Source organism: Piliocolobus tephrosceles, chromosome 4, assembly GCF_002776525.5.
Source record: "Piliocolobus tephrosceles isolate RC106 chromosome 4, ASM277652v3, whole genome shotgun sequence".
Lineage (NCBI taxonomy): Eukaryota > Metazoa > Chordata > Mammalia > Primates > Cercopithecidae > Piliocolobus > Piliocolobus tephrosceles.
In genome coordinates this window covers 120,711,799-120,732,248 of record NC_045437.1, presented here as the reverse complement: position 1 = coordinate 120,732,248, position 20,450 = coordinate 120,711,799, and the positions used below count along the sequence as shown (strand labels likewise).

Below are 20,450 nucleotides of genomic sequence, written 5' to 3'. Positions count from 1 at the left end.
GGTAAACAAACCTGTTAAGTGTGTCAGTGCTTTATCTAGGAAACCACCTTTGCCAAGGCCCGGGCGCACTGAGGAGCTTTTTGAGCATTCGGGCTGTGACAGAGAGACTCTCTTTATCTGAATTGGAGACAGGAGCGCTCTTCTGTGCATTTCACACTGGATGCCACACTTCACACTGGATGCCACAGATTAGGCTGCGGATATTTCATGGTTGGTGATAAATGCTTGTTTGGAGAAGCCTTGAGCTGAACAACACTCCTAAGACTGGGGAAGGGGTTGATAAGAGGCAGGTACCTGGAGACTGGTTTTACATGAGGGACTGGTTCTATGCAATTTTACACTTGTATATTATCATAGGCATTGAAAGTCCCTAGAAGGATACCCATTAAAACGTTGACAATAGCTAACCTCCCTGGTTGGATTAATGAGGAGTCTCACCTCCTAAGTTATGTATTTCAATTAGGTTTACATGTTTAACAGTGTAAGTACTTCATAATCAGAGAAACAAAGGCTTAAGATAATAAGTACGCTCCTGAAATGAGGGCAGGGAAGGCAATGGCCCTTGACATAAAATGGATTGTTGGGACTCATCCGACAAGCAGACAATGGGTGGTGGAAATGGCAGTGCATTTGAAAATATTTCTCCTTGATGTTTCCAAGATACTTTGAAAATCTGATGACCACAATGTTTTTCCTCTGATTCTTGCAGAAGGGTGAAATTATTAATGTCTCCTCAGCTCAGACAAATTTCCTTCCTTTGGAGTTTCCTTGGGGTTTAAAAAAATACAGCAGAAGGCGTATGCCCTGTTAGTTGGTGGGTTTCTGTTGGGTATGGTGGATGTGAGGCTTTACCCTTGAGAGAATGATGCACGCAGCATCTGCAGAATCCTCTCCTCCTTGAAGTCCTCACCTCCCACTCCTTTTTGTTTTAAGTTTCAAATGAAGTTTGTGCCTAGTACACACTTTTAAATGTATTGTCTGTTAGCTTGAGAAATGACCCAGATGTATCTTATTTCAGGCTTTATGAAGGCAAAGAACAGATGGAGTTTGAAGAATCCATGAGACGGCTCTTTGAATCCATCAACAATCTGATGAAAAGTCAATACAAAACTACCATCCTTTTGCAGGTTGGTTTATGCTACAATAAAATCTGTCTTTTCCTTGGCCATCCAGTAAATAACAGCATGCTAAGATAATATCTTCTTTTGCTGAAATATGCAAACTTGTGTCCAGTGAAGGCCTGGGCTGACCACTTGGTTAAATACCAAGGGCTCCTCAGGACAAGAGACAATGTATTTATTGTTTGCTTCCCATGAAGGTAGCAGTGCCTTCTTTTAAAATAGCTCTGAAATTTTTGTTACCTAGAAGGAAATTAGTCAAACCGGATCCACTTCCGATGGAGAGAATAGTTACGGTGGCAGTCTCTTAAACTGAGTCTCCAGTAGTTTAATTCTGGACAACATAAAGGCAGGGACCCTTTTGGGATTAAAGAGGGCTCCTCAGTAAACAAGAGGTACTTTGGAGAGAATGAGTCCTCTCATGTGTGGTCCATGATGCTAATCTGTGAAGTCTGCAAATCTTTGAGAAATTGTGAGGCCTAGCCCTGTGTTTGGGAAGGAGTTGAGCAGCTAAGAGTCTGAATGAAGAGGCTGTTTCAGGGAGACTTCAGAACTTTCACAGAATGCTCTTGCAGGCACTGGGGGTGCAGGTAGGGGAAGCTGGGAGTGCCTGATGTGTTGTGAATAAAGGAAGCCCATTTGTCTAAATCAATGAGTTAATGCAGATTGCTGCTGCTGCTGCTTTTTTTTTTTTTTTTTTAATCAATGTTATTCTTTTAGTTGCTAATTTAAAGATCCATTATGCCTGGGATGCCCAGGCACTGGTTAGAATTAATAAGGTACTAGTGTTTAGCTAGAATGAAGGTGAGGAAGCAGAGGCAGAAGTCAGCCCGGGGAATGTTTGCTTCTCACACTATGGATTCCAGACTGTGCATGTTAGAATCGTGTGGGGATCTTTAATAAATTCTGATGCCTGGTTATAACCACCAGACTTTCTAATTTAATTGGTATGAGTGTGACCCAGGCCAGGGGATTTTAAAAATTCCCCAGGTGATTTTACTGTGAAGCAAAGTTTGAGAACCACTCTGCTGACGGCTTCCTTTAATTTAACAAAGAGTGGAAACCTGTGTGTTGAGGAAGGCAACTGTCTTATTCATTGTGTGTCTTCAACACTCAGAATAATCCGGATAATTCTAACATTTATTCTTCTCAGAATATGTATCTATATTTCTTGATCTAAGTGAACAACTGAATGTCCTAACACTATTTGGTCTTGTGTAACAAGATTAGGAACACAAATACCCTCCTCTAGAATCCACTAGTAAAATATACAAAAAGCTGTTTCATGATGAGGTAAAGGAGGAAGAGATATGAAAGATTAAAAGTGATTTAAGCCAAACTATGGAACAGGCTTTATATTTCATGCTTCGCATATATTACTTTATTTCACCCTCTCAAAAGTCCTCTAAATTACACATTAGGCCTCCCATGTTATAAAAGGATAAACTGAGGCCCAGAAAGCTGAAACGATGTGCCCAAGGCTACATGCCCACATCTCTCTGGTCAAAAGCCAAAGCTCTCTCTCCTGCAGCAAATCTCAAAGTCTATAGAAGATTCCTCGTGTGGGATTTGCTGACATCACAGGGGCTTGACCCCTCTGCCCTCATCATTAAGTTCTCTTCACATGGTACTGCTCTCCATATTTGAATATAACTTTAAATTCTTCTTTGATAACTTTTCAACAGCTATGTAAATAGGTGGAAAGCATCATTGGTTTTATGAAGATCCCTGAGGCTAAATTTGACCCTTAGAGCAAGTTGAAAAAGAGATGAAGCCCCTTTCTATGTCTCTGGAAATCTGCGAGAACAAACCAACAAACCTGGCCCAAATTACAAGGAAAGCAAGGCATTTCTAACAGAGCTACCCAGACAAGAACCACCTGGGTAAAAAGACTTATGCCAAACCCATAATAATCGTATCAGTTCACTGCATTTGCATAGCATTTTATAACTTGTTCTTCTGCGGAGAATGTTTGTTTGATCTTCACCCGCACAATGAAATCTTATAGATGAGAAAACTGAGGCATTGAGAAGGGACCAATGTAAGATCACACAGCTGATAAAAGAAGAGCATTCCTGTTGACCAGATGTCTTCAGAGCGGCAAATGCTCACTTGCTCCTCTTTGCTTCCCTTCTTTCTTTGCCTGCCTTCTTACTCTCTCTCTCCCTTTGGTCCTTCCCCGAAGACATTTGTAGCCCATCATAGGGAAACAGGTGCTAAAATTAGAAAGAGTAGCTCCACAATGACCTATTCCCTCTTCCACTCTTCTCTCTCTCCATGGCACCTCAACTTCTTTGGGGCATCAGCGCCTTTCTCCTCTGGGATGAGAAACTGGTTTTATCTATTTGCTCATCATTTCTGCTCTTTCACACTTCAGCTTCCTTGGAGCTGATTTCACACCTGATTCAACCCTATAGCCCCTCTCATGGCAACTGGTCATTCTTGGCTCTCTCCGGATATCCCAACACTGTATGGCTGCTCACTGGAGGCTCAGTTGCTTCCAGGTGATACAGATGCAGTGGCTGGTGGGGGCTCCTGCTGCATCTCCTCATGCTGTCCCCTGCTCCTGTGATCCCCTTTGTCGGAGAATGATGGAGGTGTTAGGAATATGAAGAAGACGTTTTTGGTTTCTTTTTTAACCAGCCAGGGGTAAGGGAAAAATGAAAACTAAAACAATGAAGTTCCAACTAACCCAAGGGAAGACACCGATCCCCAGTAGGGGCTGAAGAAACAGTAGAAAGAACAGGCTAATGTCATGGCAGTGAGTATGGTCTTTAGAGCCAGGCAGAAACAGATATGAATCTGAGCCATCCCACCTCTCAGCAATGGTGCCTGGAGGAAGCTGTTTCAACCATCTGAGTTTCAATTGCCTCATCAATAAAATAGAAACCTTAAGACGTATCCCTAGTGTTATACATTAATTAATTCAACAGATAGCTATTAAGCATCAACTAATAAATGATTATGAGTTGAAGACACACTAATCATTGTGTTTTCAACACTCAGAATAATCCTAATATTAGGATTAGAGAACTAATACGATTATTATGGTTTTGGCATAAGTCTTTTTACCGAGGTTCTTCTTGTCCAGGTAGCTAGCTGTGTTAGAAATCCCTTGTTTTCCTTGTGATTCGGGCCAGATTATATTGGTTTCTTCTCATAGATTTCCACCTCAGAGACATAGAAAGGGGTTTCATCTCTTTTTCAATTTGCTCTAAGGGTCAAATTTAGCCTCAGGGATTTTCATAAAACCAATGATGCTTTCCACCTATTTATATGGCTGTTGAAAAGTTATCAAAGAAGAATTTAAAGTTATATTCTAATATGGAGAGCAGTACCATGTGAAGAGAACTTAATGATGAGGGCAGAGGGGTCAAGTCCCTGTGATGTCAGCAAATCCTACACAAGGAATCTTCTATAGACTTTGAGATTTGCTGCAGGAGAGAGAGCTTTGGCTTTTGACCAGAGAGATGTGGGCATGTAGCCTTGGGCACATCGTTTCAGCTTTCTGGGCCTCAGTTTATCCTTTTATAACATCGGAGGCCTAATGTGTAATTTAGAGGATTACTGAGAGGGTGAAATAAAGTAATATATGTGAAACATGAAGTATAAAGCCTGTTCCATAGTTTGGTTTAAATCATTTTTCATCATTTATACCTCTTCCTCCTTTACTTCATCATAAAACAGAAGCTTTTTGGGTATTTTACTAGTGAGGATTCAGAAGGCGGGTTATTTGTGTTCCTAATTTTGTTACACAAGACTAAATAGTGTTAGGATGTTCAATTATTCAGTTCGATAAAGAAATATAGACACACATTCCTGAGAGAATAAATCCACAAGAAGTGACTGTATGAAAACATGCATGGCAAAGTTTCAGCTAGTGAAATAGTACGAGGTGACCGGAGTCTTGATTCTGAGCCTGCATGGGGTGTGAGCTATTAGTAACATCAGCCGTAAGTGCCGGGTGGGTGCAGAGGATACGAATGCCCATGGTTGATGTTCCTGGTTCAAACTTTTCACATCCAGCTGGGTAGCGGCTTATGTTGGAAACCCTCATTTGTGACCAGCTTAATTGTGAGTAGAGCAGATCTGGTTCAAATCTCAGCTGTGTCCACTGTGAATTCTGAAACCTAAGCAAGTTATTGCCCACCTCTAATGCTCACCCAGCTTTTGTGAGTTGCTTTCTGTGGTTTTTCTTATTGTTCTGAGCTGGCATGGAAGCAGCTCACCAAGACCATGGAGAATTGAATGCCAGTTGTTCAAAGAGGAGAGGAGAATAAAAACACTTTCCAGTGATTGGGTACCCACCATGTTCCAGGCATGGAACTGGGCTCTTCACATACAGTGTTTTAAATCCCGCCAGAGATCTTCAAGGAACCACTATCCTCAGTGTCCATAGGAGGCTCATAAAGTTAAATAGTTCATCCCAAATTACACGTATTCATAGAGCTGGAGCTGGGATTTGAATCCACCCAGGTCATCTGCCTCCAAAGCACTATTCTTTTCTATGCCACGGGTAAGGTTTAGGCCAGGGGTTCCCATGTGTTTTCAACAATGGGCCACATGCTCGGAAGTCCCTGTGTGTGCCAGCCCTGTAAGCGTGTTGATAAAACTGATGGCAGATTCAGAGGGTCAACACCAGACACTTATAAATCAGATAGAGCTCAAATGTGAGTAAAAGGCATATGGTGATGTTGTGCAGGCCAATTTGTCCCATTCTCCTTACGATCCATGGTATTTCATAATGCTCCAATTTGATGGCGCAAGTGGAATTAAATGAACAGCTTGTATTGAATGACATGCTCTCTTGGCCACTGTGAATGCCACTCATGCTAATGAAGCCACTGGAGTGTCCAGGAGGGCAGGGGACTCTGCCATTTACATCCCCAATGTCTGGAACAATGGCTGCCACACAGAGAGTGCTCAAATATCTACTGTCTGTCTGTCTGAATGAATGAATGAATGAATGAATGAATGAATGAAATGAATATGGCTGAGTGCAATGGTGGATGCCTGTAATCCCAGCACTTTAGGAGGCTGAGGCGAAAGGATCTCTCAAGCCCAGGAGTTCAAGACCAGGCTGGGGAACATAGTGAGACCCTGTCTCGACAAAAAAATTTTAAAAAATTAGTTATTTTAATTTTTTTAGTGGTGTATGCTTGTGGTCCCAGCTACTCAGGAAGCTGAGGCAGGAGGATCACTTGAGCCTAGGGGATCAAGGCTGCAGTGAACTGTGATTGTGCCACTGCATTCTAGCCTGGGTGACAAAGCAAGACCCTGTCTCTTAAAATAAATAAATAAATAGTGCCGGGCACCGTGACTCACGCCTGTAATCCCAGCACTTTGGGAGACTGAGGAGGGCGGATTATAAGGTCAGGAGTTCGAGATCAGCCTGGCCAAGATGGTGAAACCCCGCCTCTACTAAAAATACAAAAATTAGCTGGGTGTGGTGGCGGGCGCCTGTAATCCCAGGGACTCGGAAGGCTGAGGTAGGAGAATCGCTTGAACCCCGGAGGTGGAGGTTGCAGTGAGCCAAGATCGCGCCATTGCACTCCAGCCTGGCAATAGAGCAAGACTCTGTCTCAAAATAAAATAAAATAATAAAATAAAATAAAATAAATAATTCATTTTGTTTAGTTTGATGTTTCAGTGTTTATTAAGTGTCAAGTGTTGAGCTAAAAGCTTTACATATATTGTTAGCTCAGTTGATCTTTTTAACAACAACCTTATAGGACAAATAGTGTTTTCTTAAAAATTTTACTCTAATTCCATGATATACGTGTGCAGAATGTGCAGGTTTGTTACATAGATATACATGTGCCATGGTGGTTTGCTGCACCTGTCAACCTGTCATCTAGGTTTTAAGCTCCATGTTATTTATTAGCTATTTATCCCGATGCTCTCCCTTCCCTCGCCCCCCACCCCCTGACAGCCCCCGTGTGTGTCGTTCCCCACCCTGTGTTCTTATTGTTGCTCTCCCACTTATGAGTGAGAACATTTGGTGTAAAGCAGAGGTACAGACTATTTGTCTTTGCATATAGTCTTTATCTCCGCTTTGTAAATGAGGAAAATGAGGCTTAAAGAGGTTAAGTGACTTACCTTGGCTGAAAATTAGTAGATCTTGGATTTAAATTTTGGCTGTGTAAGTCCAGAGTTTGAGTTCTTAATCACCACCAAGCAATAGCATAATTTCATTAAGACCCAAGTCTTCTGGCAAAACGCCAGGTGGATAAGACTCAGGGGTCCCCATAAAGTTGAGTTACAGAAAGGACGGAAGTACACATATTCTAGAACCTGTGGATCCCTTTCCCTTCAGTTTACCTGAGAGATTAGTGATGATGCTGAATGTCCTGGGAGAGCTGCATTTATTTTCCCCCAGGAACAACTCAGCATCTGAAAGTAAACTACCTTCTTATGGTCATGCTATGGGGAATTCCTGCGACATCATTTTTCCAGTTTCCATGGACCTTGATCATCCAATGCTTGGCTAAAATAAGAGAATTAAAAATTGATGGGAATAGTACTTGTTTTGAATGCCTGTGGCTCTTGAATGAGGAAGATGTCTGGTAGCATTCTTGCATAACTGTGTATCATTTCAAGACATGTTCATTTTGGCCAGAGGTCTGTGTCTACTGGCACCAACACTGGTCACTCTATTTGAAAGAGAGAGAAAGGGAGGAAAGAGAGAGAGAAAGAGTGTGAGAGAGAGCGGGAAAGCCTGAGAGCACTCAGCAGACAAGTCCCTTTGAGTTTGGAGAAATGCTAGTTTGGTTTTGATTTTTGTTGTTATGTTTAAACACCCGCTGTTTTCTAATTCTGGTGAAGTCCATCTAGATAGCAATGATGTCAAGTGTCCTCCCTTGATTTACCTCTGGGACAGTAAAACCACTATTGGTTGCTTTGGGTTTGATTCTCTTCTTGAGGGATGTACCTGGCCTTTGGCAGAGGGGTTCAAAGTGGACGATTAATCTAGGAAATTTACTCAGTGCCACATGATCACCTAATTGGTGAGATAGCAAACATTTTCCTGTTGGCCTTTCTTGCAACCCCTATAGATGTGGTAATGAGGATCCTTAACTTAAGGGATGTCAGAAGAACTGCATTTTATTTTCAAAAACTATTCTTACAAAGGGTAGGGGAAGCTCTTTTTCCACTTCCTCCTCCAAATTATCCTTCTCGCCCCTGCTGAATCCTCCCCACTTGCTGAGATAGAATGCCTTTCCTACAGTGTGACGGACAGTAGTGGACATAATGGGTAAGAGCCAGCTGGACAGAGCTGGGTACACATCCTTGCTTTGCTACTCATTGGCTACATGGCTTCTGGCAAGTTATTTAACCTCTCCATGCCATAGTTTTCTCATTGGTAAAATGAGATTAACAATTTCCACTCACAGAGTTGTTGGAAGAATTAAATGAGGTCATGCATGTCAAGTATTTGGCATGTATACAGTTCCCAATAATGCTTCCTATTTTATTATTTATTTATTTATTTTTGAGAAAGCGTCTCTGTCTGTTACCCTGGTTGGAGTGCAGTGGCAAAACACAGCACACTGCAGCCTCTAGTTCCTGGGTTGAAGCGATCCTCTTACCTCAACCTCCTGAGTAGCTGGGACCACACACAGGCTTATGCCACCATGCCTGGCTATTTTTTTTATATATATATTTTGTAGAGATGAGGTCTTACCATGTTGCTTAGGCTGGTCTTGAACCCCTGGGCTCAAGTGATCAATCCCTCGGCCTCCTGAAGTGCTGGGATTATAGGCATGAGCCACCATGCCCAGCCATGATTCCCATATAAAAACCCTATAATTCGTAATCGTATTATATGTGTACATGTATATATGCATCACATGTATGTTTATGTGTATATGTATGTATATGTATGTGTGTTTTAAGTATTACACACAATATATACACAATATAGACTATGGAATGAAAGTAATAATGATATAATATTATTTTATGAAGAATGGTAGTAATAATGAGAGTAAAAATGATAGAACAGCTGGGCACGGTGGCTCCAGCCTCTAATACTAGCACTTTGGGAAGCTGAGGCGGGTGGATCACCTGAGGTCAGGAGTTTGAACCCAGACTAGCCAACATGGTGAAATCCTGTCTCTACTAAAAATACAAAAAATTAGCTGGGCGTGGTGGCAGGTGCCTGTAATTCCAACTACTCAGGAGGTCAAGGCAGGAGAATTGCTTGAACCCGGGAGGCGGAGGTTGCAGTGAGCTGAGATCACCCCATTGCACTCTAGCCTGGGCAACAAGAGCGAAACTCTGTCTCAAAAAAAAAAAAAAAAGTGCTTGGACTAGCCTTTTTTCAGGGCACATGCCTCAGTATATGGTATCCCTTTAGATTTTAGAGGTTGTAAATTAGTCACCTCTGGGAGAAATGCAGCCTGCATTTGTGTTTGATTTGTCTAGCAAATCAAAGCGTTAAATCAAAGTGTTAAAATAATTGAATAGGAATAACTGAGTCTTTAGGCAGAGAATAGAATCCACACACCTCATCACTTCCCACTGCCCTGTCCTCATTCCATATCACGTCTTTCTGTTGCTTGCCTAGCCCTGCAGTCATCTGATTTTGCTACATCTGCTTGATGTTTCCTGATAAAGATGGTCCTTGACCAACTAGGTTGGAATGTACTGGATACTGTGACTGCCTGGAGGAATGTCATAATGCTTCTTAGCATATTAAAATTATGAAAAGTTCTATAGTTAAAAAAAAACCTCACTGGTTTATCTTTGCTTAAACCAATGCTATCCAAAATTCTTTGATTGCAAACTCTTTTCCCCTACAGATTACCTAGCACCATCCTATGGGACAAGAGGTTCTGACAGAACATAGTTTCAGAGACAATGGCTTTGGAATGTTGTTTTATCTTATAATCTACATTTAAAAGAATAAAGAATAAATCTCTAGATACAAAATCCAATAACTATAAAGAAACAGTCTGACAAATATGACAGCCTACAAATTAAAATCTTTCTATGCAATGGAACAACAGGATTAAGTGGGAGAAAATTCTTTTAAAAATGGGTTAATATTATTGATGCATGAAAAATTTTGTAAACCAATAAGAAAAAAAAACCCAAAATAAGAACAGAAAAGGATATGCACATGCAATTTAGTAAATATAGATGTTCAATAAATATGGAAAAGATGCCCAACCATGCTAGCAACCAAAGAGTTGCAAATTATACATCAGATCAACAAAAATCTACAAGATTGTATGTCTAATGGTAGCACGGTTATGGGGAAAGGAACAGTTAGTTAAAGGAAATTGGTTACTCTATCTTCTAAGGTAATTGACAATCTCTCCTAAAATTTGTATGTCTATATGTTTTCATGTACTAATTCTTCTTTGAACAATCTATCCTACAAGGATCTTTACAGATATACAAACAGCATTTTTTTTCACCACATATTTATAAAAAAGAAAAACTGACAATAGCATGGAGCCTATTAGCAGGGGTGGGTTGAAGAAGGTATAATGTATCCATTTGAGCAGTGCTGGGCAGTGGTTAGAAACGAAAAGAATCCACTCTATGGGAAGGCAGGATGCCACTGGTGTGCAGTTAACTACAAAAAGCAAGTTGCAGAGCTGTATATTTACATACACACACATGCGCATATACGTTCGTGCATAGAAAGCAGTCTAGAAGGAAATTAACCACAATGTTAACTAACAGTGGTCCTCCCCTCTCTGGGGGGGAGAGATTGGGGCTGAGAGGAAGATGTGATATAGGACTTTGGAAACCATTTTCACCCTAATGCCTTATCTGGTATGAATGTTTTCACATCGAACATATAGTGTTGACTTTTTAAAATTTAAAAATTATAAACAACAGGAAAAAAAAAGAATGAAGGCATAGAGAGACAGAGAGTTGCTATTTGAGTAAGGTGGCCATGTAGCTTAAGGGTTACAAGAAATGTCTATAAGTGCAGCCTGCCTGAATTTGAATCCTGGCTCTCCACTTGCTAACTTTTCAACCCCAGGCTAGTTATTTAATTGTGTGCACCAGAGATTCTTTATTTATGAAAATAATATTTCCCTTGCAGGGTTGTAACTAGTAAGATAATCTATTAGCAGTCTTTGGCACAGAGTCTGCCCTGTTGTAAATTCTTAGAGAATGATCGTAATCATTATTTATATTAAGTAAGAATCTCAGTTGTATATGGCTAGGAGGAAGATTTTCTTTAGGAAAGTAATTTTCACGATTTTTACTTCAGTCTGATTGTTAAAGGGTGATACATGTTAATAACAGAACACCTAGAATATATAGAAAAATAAATTAAAAATGCATACTTCCATTAGATTCCTAAACATTATTTTCCATTCATGTGACTTACAGTTCTTTCTGCTGAAACTGTTGTCTGCCCTGCTGCTTAGCAAGTGGTGTAGGTATGCAGTGGATGAGTATGGCTCCTATGTCTGGATGCATCAGTTATTTGAAGAGAGGAACCAATCCACCACAATACTCAGCTTTCCCAACCCAGCTAGTGGACCAAGACATGCCCACTATTATTCACAAAGTGGCCAGGGAGAGGAAATATGAATAACTTGCCACCAGCAAAGCAATTCAAGTATACCATCTTTCATTAATAATATAAGTCACCATTTATTGAGCACTAAAATAGGCCTGGTGCTCTGTTGGATGCCTCACATATATTATTTTTAATCTTCACAATCCTGCAGAATACATATAACTTTGCCTGTTTCACAGATATGTTAATGTCTGAGAGGTTAAGTGTTTTGTCCAAAGCCACATGGCTAATAAGGTATGGAAACAGAATTTGCAGATCTGTAAACGACAAGGTCTGTGGTCATTCTAGTCTATGTTATTGCCTCCTTGAAGACAGAAGTTTGACTTCACTTTTGTATCCAAAGAAGTCCGTGCTTACGTTTTGGTGTACATACAGAGGCTTGGATCAATATTGTAATGTCCAGGATGCAGGGTCATTCTCCTCGGATCTGTGTCATGCTGCAAAGTACCTTCTTTGCCAGCACAGACTTGTTGATGTAAGGATCACTCATATGTATTTTACATTCCACCTAGGTGGCGGCTTTGAAATACATCCCATCTGTCCTCCATGATGTAGAAACGGTCTTCGATGCGAAGTTACTCAGGTGAGAGCTTATGTTGTACTTTCTTGGGCTCTGTTGGCAAGGCAGGGATTCAGAGTGGGAGGAGGGCCCTTATGGGGAGCTCCAGAGGCGCACTCAGCTTGGGGATGGGGAAGACCTGTGGCAGGGGATATTTTCAGGGCTTCCAGTGTGGTATTTTTACCTTTTGGTTTTCTTGTGCCAGACTTTGGTGAGAACCAACTGTATACTAAGCATCCCTCTGATGATATGAAAATTAATCATATAGGTTAAAAAATTGATGTTTGGAATAAATGTTTCCATTTCACCTGGGCCTGAATGTTATTTTGGGTTCTACTCTTTGCCCTGTAGACCCCACAGTTGCAAATGGAGAACAACCTAAGCATAGCTAAAGAAATAATGGAGATGGCTCCCTTCTGCCTTCTCCTTCTTAACTATATTCAGCTCATAGATGAACACATTATTTTAATGTGATTATGCTGTTGGAACAGGGGCATTTCAATCAGATATACTTTCTTCTTTTTAAAAAATGTAGTTTACAGATAACAGATTTCAAAGACTTATTATATTTAAATACAGATTTAGAAAAGAGTTGCAAAGATTACATACAGACAGTTATCATATGCCCTTCACCCAGCTTCCCCTAATGTTAACATTTAAATAACTATGACACATTTATAAAAACTGAGAAATTAACATGGATACAGTTCTCTTAACTGCACTCTGGACTTCATTCAGATGTCACCAGTTTTTTCATGGATGTCCTTCTTCTGTTCATATGGAAGATTTTTGCTAGCTCCTTCTCATCCTTCAGACCCTCAGGCTAAATGTTATCTTTTTGGAAAAGCCACCACTGGATATTGTAAATAAATTAAATTTCTCCCCCGGCCCCTCTGCCATTATTCTCTGACACAGCTCCCTATTTATTTCCTCCACTGCATACATCGCTGTGTATTGATTTGTTTGCTTCTGTGTCATTTGATGACCTCTATTAGAATGTAAGTTCCATGCCAACTGGGACCCAGTCTGTTCCCATTGTATCCCCATTTCTCTGTGCTTTGCCTGTCTCATATTAAGTAGATGTTTAGTAAGTCCTTGAAAGAATGAATGAATACAGTAAGTTTATTTTGGGAAGTCAACAAGGACTATAATTTTGTTTCAGGGTATTTTGATTCTCACCATATTTGGGAAGAGCTGTCTCCCTTTTGATGTCCCAAACTGGTTCTAATCCACAATTGTTCATAGTGTTTTAAAAATATTAGAGACCTTTTTGATTTTAAGACTTATCATAAAGCATTACCAAGCATAAAACATTTGTAAGTAAAATGGTATGGTAATGAAGTCAGAACCTTGTTTTGAACTTTTGTTTCTTTAACTTCCTAGCTGCATAACCTTAGGAAAGTTAGCCTTTCTAAACCTGAGCTTTCCAACTTATAGACTTGGGATAAGTATTGTGTATTGCTTGTAGAGTTATGAAGTTTACGTGACATAATGAATGCAAAATGCAAAGTGTGTGCTTGGTATACAGTAACTGCTCAGGGCTATTGGTATTATTTTCAGATTTTTACATCTCTTTTAATGCTACTAATATTCTATACCAAGAACAAATTGTATATTTTTACTGAAGGCTTACCTTGCACCTCATGCTCTGCCCAGACTTGGGGGTTTCCCAGAGCTCCAGGTCCAGGGATGGACTGTAAGTGCTATGAGGTGGGAGACATTGGTCTACCTTACCCTACCAGCTCCTATTTTTCCTGCCCTCAGCCAACTCCTGTATGAGTTCTACACCTGCATCCCTCCTGTGAAACTCCAGAAGCAGAAAGTACAGTCTATGAATGAGATAGTCCAGAGTAACCTCTTTAAAAAGCAAGGTGAGTACACAGCACCCTTGCTGGGGTGGGATAAGGGGCCATTAAACCCCACATCATTTTGGGGAAGTTTGGCAGGAGAGGGCAACCTGTCCAGTGACTGAAACATCTCTTTTCTCACAACTCCCTTGGTCTGCATAAATGCAAAAAGTAGAAAGTAGCTGACAACTTAGATATCAGAATCTAAATTGATTTTAGGAAAGCTGAGGTTGCATTGTTTATTTCTCTTGAGAAAGTTTAATGAGGTTTTTTTTTCCCCCTGTATGGTTTATTATTGCTGTCTTTAACTCAAGGGGGAATGGATAAAGTTCCTTTTAGTAGAAAGAGCCTTTCGCAGGGAAGTTCTTAAAATTTTGAGTGTGTAAGAATAAACTGGAGAGCTTATTAAAATGCTAATTCCTGAGACCTAGCTCGAAGAGTCTGTTTGAGTAGGAATTAACATTTTTTGAAGTTTTTAGAAAAATGTAAATTATTTTGGAATAGGTAATGCATTTGCGTGGATGAAAATGCAAAGGTATGAAAGAGTACCATGTGGAAAGGGTCTCTCCAGACCCTGTGCATGGCTACTCCCAGTCCCTTCTCCAGTGGCAAAAGGCATATCCAGTTTCTTGTGTTTGCTTCTAGGCACACTCTGTGGATGTGGAATCAACTATGTATGTGCTATATACTCTTTATTATTATCATGCAAATGGTAGCATGGTATGTAACTGTTCTGCACTTTGCCTTTCTTCACTTAATGGTATATATTTCTGGGAGATCATGGAACGACAGTGGATTTGCACAGAAGTTATGATCAGAGCTTCTGCTTACCCTAAACAGGTCACCACTGGGCCCCACTGGCAGAAGACTTAGAGTTTCCTATTTTCAAGGTCAGTCAATTAGATGTCGATAGCTCCTCCAGATTTGATCAGGCAGGATTTGGAAGCTCATATGCATCCTCTACCTCATCTCTAGGAATGCTCTGCATGCCTCAATTTTCAAAATGGATCATGCCTTTTGCTCCATGTAAAAGAATGACCTGTTCAAAAACTCTGCATTCCTTCACTCCTATCTGTAAAGGTGAAGAAATGACTTTTCAGAATCAGTACTTTTTTCTGTATCCTAAGACCCAACCTTTCCAATTTTCAATTTCTCTATCCACATTGGTATCAATAATAAAATGAGAAGCAAACTGTGCAAGAAACAAAAGGTCTTAGAATTCAGAGGATCAGCCATCACCCGACTGGAATTTATTCAGGGAGTGAAGCCTGAATATTTATGCAAATTGCCTGGTAATCACAGAAATATTCAGGAACCACTTCACTGTAAAGATGTTTTTTTCCAATGCCTGGTTAACATGGTGCATCCAAAATTGCTGTCTGTATCCTATCCCCAGAGTTAAGGGTAGGAGGAGGATGTGGGGATGAAAATGTTCTTGTGATTTTAACGTTTATGTGTGTGGTTTCCTGACCCTTTAGACAGATGTGTGACAACAGATTAATCCAATAAATATGTAGTTTGTTTGAGCAAGGTGGTTTTTGTGAGGCTATGGAGACTAATTCTGGTAAGTCTTGTTGCATTTCTTGTGTGACTGTGCCTTTTTAAAGTGAGAATTCCATGGTTTTAAAGTTCTGATTTCCACCTCTGAATAAATTGCCCTTACCCCAAAAGCATTGAAATATGTCTGCCCCTTCCTGCCCTGGAAGCCCTTCGCAGGATTTCAGGTGCTGCCACTGCAGAGACAAATTGAGTCCCATCCTAGGGACATGACAAGGACGACTCTAGCTACACGGATGGTGTGGCACAGGCAGCAGGGAGTGGACTACTTGGCTCTCCTTCATTGTTCAGAGCTGCTGTCATTGTCAGGGGCCCGGCTTGGCATCGAGGCCAGATGGAGTGCTAGCACGGGCCTGGGCTGGGCATGGGGTGTCAATCCCAGCCTCACGGAAGTCAGAGTAATGCCTTTACTGCAGCCACATCTCCAGGGCTGGGAGGAGGCCTCTGAGGGTTAGCATCATGGCAGGGCAGGCTGGACAGCTGCTACTTCTCAGTCCTGCTGTGTGTCTGGGTTTCAGATTCAGTAAAAACCCTCTGATTAATATTAACTGACAGAAGGCCCGCCCTGGCGTTGTACACAGTTATAAAAGAAAGCAAACTTCTTACCTTTAAATACATACAGAGACCAGAGGTAGACAAAGTGTCCTTTGGGGACCCATTTCAAGGAGGAGGCAAAGTGTAATTAGTGTAGCCACACTCGGCTCACATGTGAAAGTTGTATACCTTTACTCACAGCTGAAAGATAACTCCTCTCCCACCATCTATTTGCTAAGTGAGCCCTCTTACCAAAATAGTCCCAAAGGGAAACTTCACCTCATCCCCTTTCTTAAAGCCTCAGGTTCCCAGTGAATAAAACCTGAATTCATTATGCTTATCGGTGTCCATTGCCCTTGGGTGAGCGTCTCTCTTTATACTCTTAAATAAGGTGAGTGTGATTCCTCTGGCCAAGTTTGAGCAGTAATGAAATTCCTTCTGTTATTCTCCCTGTGAAGTGTCCTGTGCCTCCGGGACGTGATTTGCTTTGAGCCTGCACTCATTTAACTGCCAGATGTGCAAATTGCCTGGAGTATTTTCAGTGACATTTGCTTGTACTCACAGCCTTGAACGTTTGTATTGACATTAAGCGGAGGGGCCAGAAGGCTTTTAAGCACTTTCTGAGATTTTGGCAGACTACCCTATTGGCCTGTCATCAGGAGGATTCTATGGAGAAGGTGGAGAAGGGTTTACTGGTTAAGGACGGTGGTTCTTGGGCGACACTAGACCTGAGTTTAATTCCTGGTTCAGCTTTTTACATGACTATGTGACTATGGGTAATTTTCTAAACCTCTCTGATCCTCAGTAAGCTCATCTGTAAAATGGGAATAAGAACAATAACGTCTGTCTTAGAGGGTGATCGTGTGGGCTAACGAGATGGATGATGCATTTAAAGTAGTTGGCACAGCGCTGGGCTCAGCATAATGTCTCATACTAAGCAGTAATTGTTATTATTGATGTTGTGGTTATTTTTCCTGCTGATCCCAATTTCTGTGCTGACCTTTAAATTCCTTGCAATAAGGGAGTTCCGTAATGTTTGATAGTTGCACATAACCCTAAGCTACGTGGTTTTCCTCAGGGTCTGAGAAACACAGGACCTAATGAATAAAAGGGACTTGGTTGGTACCTGCTTTGCATTCTGACTTTGAATGTGGGTTTTTTTGTTTTTTTGTTTTTCAATTTTTATTTCCCTAGAGTGTTTTTGTAAAGGGGCTGTGTTACGTATGCCTAGAAGGAGTAGAGGTCAAGGTGAAATGTTTGCAATTTCTAACTTCATTGTTTATGTTACTACAGGCTCCAGCATAGTTACATAGTTTTGGACACTTGACAGCCCTCCTCTCTGATGATTTACCCCTCAGGGCTCTTTTAAAACACACACACACACACACACACACACACACACACGGTTTTTTCCTTGTTTTCTTTATGGAGGCAATTAGCCTCAACTTTGATTTGACCTATGATATTGAGTAAATTACTTAATCCTTGCAAGTCTTAATTTCCTCATCTGTAAAATGGGAATAGTCACAGAATGCGTCTCCTTGGGTTGCTGGTGCATTAGTGGCACATGTGGCTAGTTAGCCTGGGAATTGCAGGAGTAAGAAGTCACCACCAGCCGGGTTCCCACATGGAATGGCTTGCTCCGTGTGGATGACTTCAGGTTTCAGTGAGGAGAACTGAGAAACTTACAAACACTTATTTGCTGTCTTCTCCAACACAAGCTCAGACCTACCTGGTGGTGGTGACAGGAGAAAGGATGCACAGATATGCCCGGAGAAAGCTCCAAGGGGAGTCTAGGAGAAAAGCAAACCCTCTGTGCCTTTGAAACAGATTTGTCCCTACGAGAACCTCATCTCCAAGAAATGTGTCTTTTTAGTCTGATGCTAATCAGAGGCACCATCTGGTTCAGTGTAAACTGCTTTAGGATCCACATTGCTAGAGCTTTCTCTTCAAATTTCCAAAACAAACACAGAGAGAGAGTGACAGAAAGAGAGAGAGAGAGACAGAGAGAGAGACAGACACCTGACAGAGATTTGGAAACTCTTTCAATGTTTATTTTCAGCTGGTGGATTTTTTTTTTCACTGGGAACTTTATTGAGAAGCTGTTCTTTGAGCAAAGCATCCAGTTTCCCTTTTATTAAAGCATAGCTTCCTTCTTCCCTCTCATCTGTTGCCCACAGTATCTGGAGATGCTGCGTCCTCGATTCACAGTGTACAAGAGGCTGGACAATGGTTGGGGGAAAGAGGGATGGAAATAATTTTGCCCATATCTTTTCTAATCATCGTATCATTGCAGCATTGGGCTGCGAATAAACAACCCTCTGACTCTAGCAGTTACTACTTTTTTTTTTTCTTTTCAACTTTTATTTCAGGTTCATGGAGAACATGTGCAGGTTTGTTACATGAATTGATTTCATGTCAGGGGTTTCATGTGCAGATAATTTTGTCACCAAGGTAATAAGCATAGACCCAATAGGCAATTTTTTGATCCTTACCCTCCTCCCACCTTCCACCGTCAAGTAGGCCCCGATGTCTATTGTTCCCTTCTTTGCATCCACGTGGCCTCAATGTTTAACTCTCATTTATAAGTGAGAACATGCAGCATTTGATTTTCTGCTCCTGTGTTAATTCTCCTAGAATAATGGCCTCTGGCTTCATCAGTGCTCTGCAAAAGTATGTGATTTTAATCTTTTTTATGGCTGCGTAGTATTTCATCATGTCTATATACCACATTTTCTTTATCCAGTCCACCATCAACACCTGTTTAGGTTGATTCCACATCTTTGCTATTGTGAATAAAGCTGTGATGAACATACACAGGCATATGTTTCCACGTGTTTATGTCCTTATGATAGAACGATTTATCTTCTTTTGTGTATATACCCAGTAATGGGATTCCTGAGTTGAGTGGTAGTTCTGTTTTAGGTACTTTGAGAAATCTCCAAACTGCTTTGCATGATGGCTGAACTAATTTACATTCCCTCCAGCAGTGTATATGCATCCTCTTTTCACCAAAACCTCACCAGAATCTGTTCATTTTTGACTTTTTATTTTTATTTATTTATTTTTTTGAGTCTGAATTTTGCTGTTGTCGCCCAGGCTGGAGTGCAATGGTGCGATCTCAGCTCACTGCAACCCCTACCTCTTGGGTTCAAGTGATTTTCCTGCCTCAGCCTCCCAACTAGCTGGGAGGTACACCACTGTGCCTGGCTTTTGTATTTTAATAGAGATGAGGTTTCACCATGCTGGCCAGGCTGGTCTCAAACCCCTGACCTCTGGTGATCTGCCTGCCTCAGCCTCCCAAAGTGCTGGGATTACAGGCATGAGCCACTGTGCCTGGCCAATTTTTGACTTTTTCATAATAGCCATTTTGACTGGTGTGAGATGGTGTCTCATTGTGGTTTTGATTTGCATATCTCTAATGACTGGTGATGCTGAGCATTTTTTCATATGCTTGGTGGCTGCAGGTATGTCTTCTTTTAAGAAGTGTCTGTTCACATCCTTTGCCTGCTTTTTAATAGGGTTGTTGGTTTTGCTGGTTAATTTGTTTAAGTTCGTTAGATTCTGGATATTAGACCTTTGTGAGATGCATCATTTGCAAATACTTTCCCCCATTCTGTAGGTTGTCTGTTTACTCTGTTGATAGTTGCTTTAGCTCTTTAGTTTAATTAGGTCCCACCCAATCAATTTTTGATTTTATTCTAGTGGTTATTACTTTGGTAATCTTATTTAACATCTCTGAGCCTCGGGTTCCATGTCTGAAAAATTTGAAAAATGTGAATTAGGAGTGTTATCCTTATTTTGGATCCTGGCTTGATTGCATACTAGCTGTGTTCCTTGGAATAAGTAACCTCTCTGAGCTGTAGCTTCTTTAGCTACAGAAATGCGACAACTTATGAAAAACAACTAACAGAGTGCCAGAGACACAGTTGCTTCTTATTAAAATGCATCTATTTTGTCTGTTGTGTAACAGTACTGACCGTAACAATAGTAATGACATCAACAGCAACTTAAAGGGAGAGACTTAATATTTATCAAATGCCAGCTCTGTATCAGGTATTATATACAGCGTAAATATATGTTAAGTTTTTACAAAAACACAATGGCCTAGAAAGTTAAGTAATTTTCATTCCAATGAGACCAAATATTACACAATGTATTAAGGTATTAATATTTTGGACTGTGTGATCCTAGGGTGATAAATTAATCTCTAAATCTCAGTGGTTTGATAATGGAAAGGTTTATTTCTCTCCTTTGCAAAGTCTGATGAAGGTCATATTCCT

General features: G+C 40.8%; 1 protein-coding gene across 5 annotated transcripts in view; it reads left to right on the top strand.

Moving 5' to 3' along the window:
- DOCK2 (dedicator of cytokinesis 2) overlaps positions 1 to 20,450 on the top strand; it is a 433,784-nt gene that overhangs the window by 107,197 nt on the left and 306,137 nt on the right. For all 5 annotated transcript variants that reach the window (XM_023218912.1, XM_023218913.2, XM_023218916.1 and 2 more), the window contains exons 23-25: positions 1,019 to 1,127; positions 12,183 to 12,253; positions 13,994 to 14,100. In XM_023218912.1, the coding sequence (XP_023074680.1) occupies positions 1,019 to 1,127; positions 12,183 to 12,253; positions 13,994 to 14,100 (287 nt within the window). The remainder of the gene's footprint in view (positions 1 to 1,018; positions 1,128 to 12,182; positions 12,254 to 13,993; positions 14,101 to 20,450) is intronic.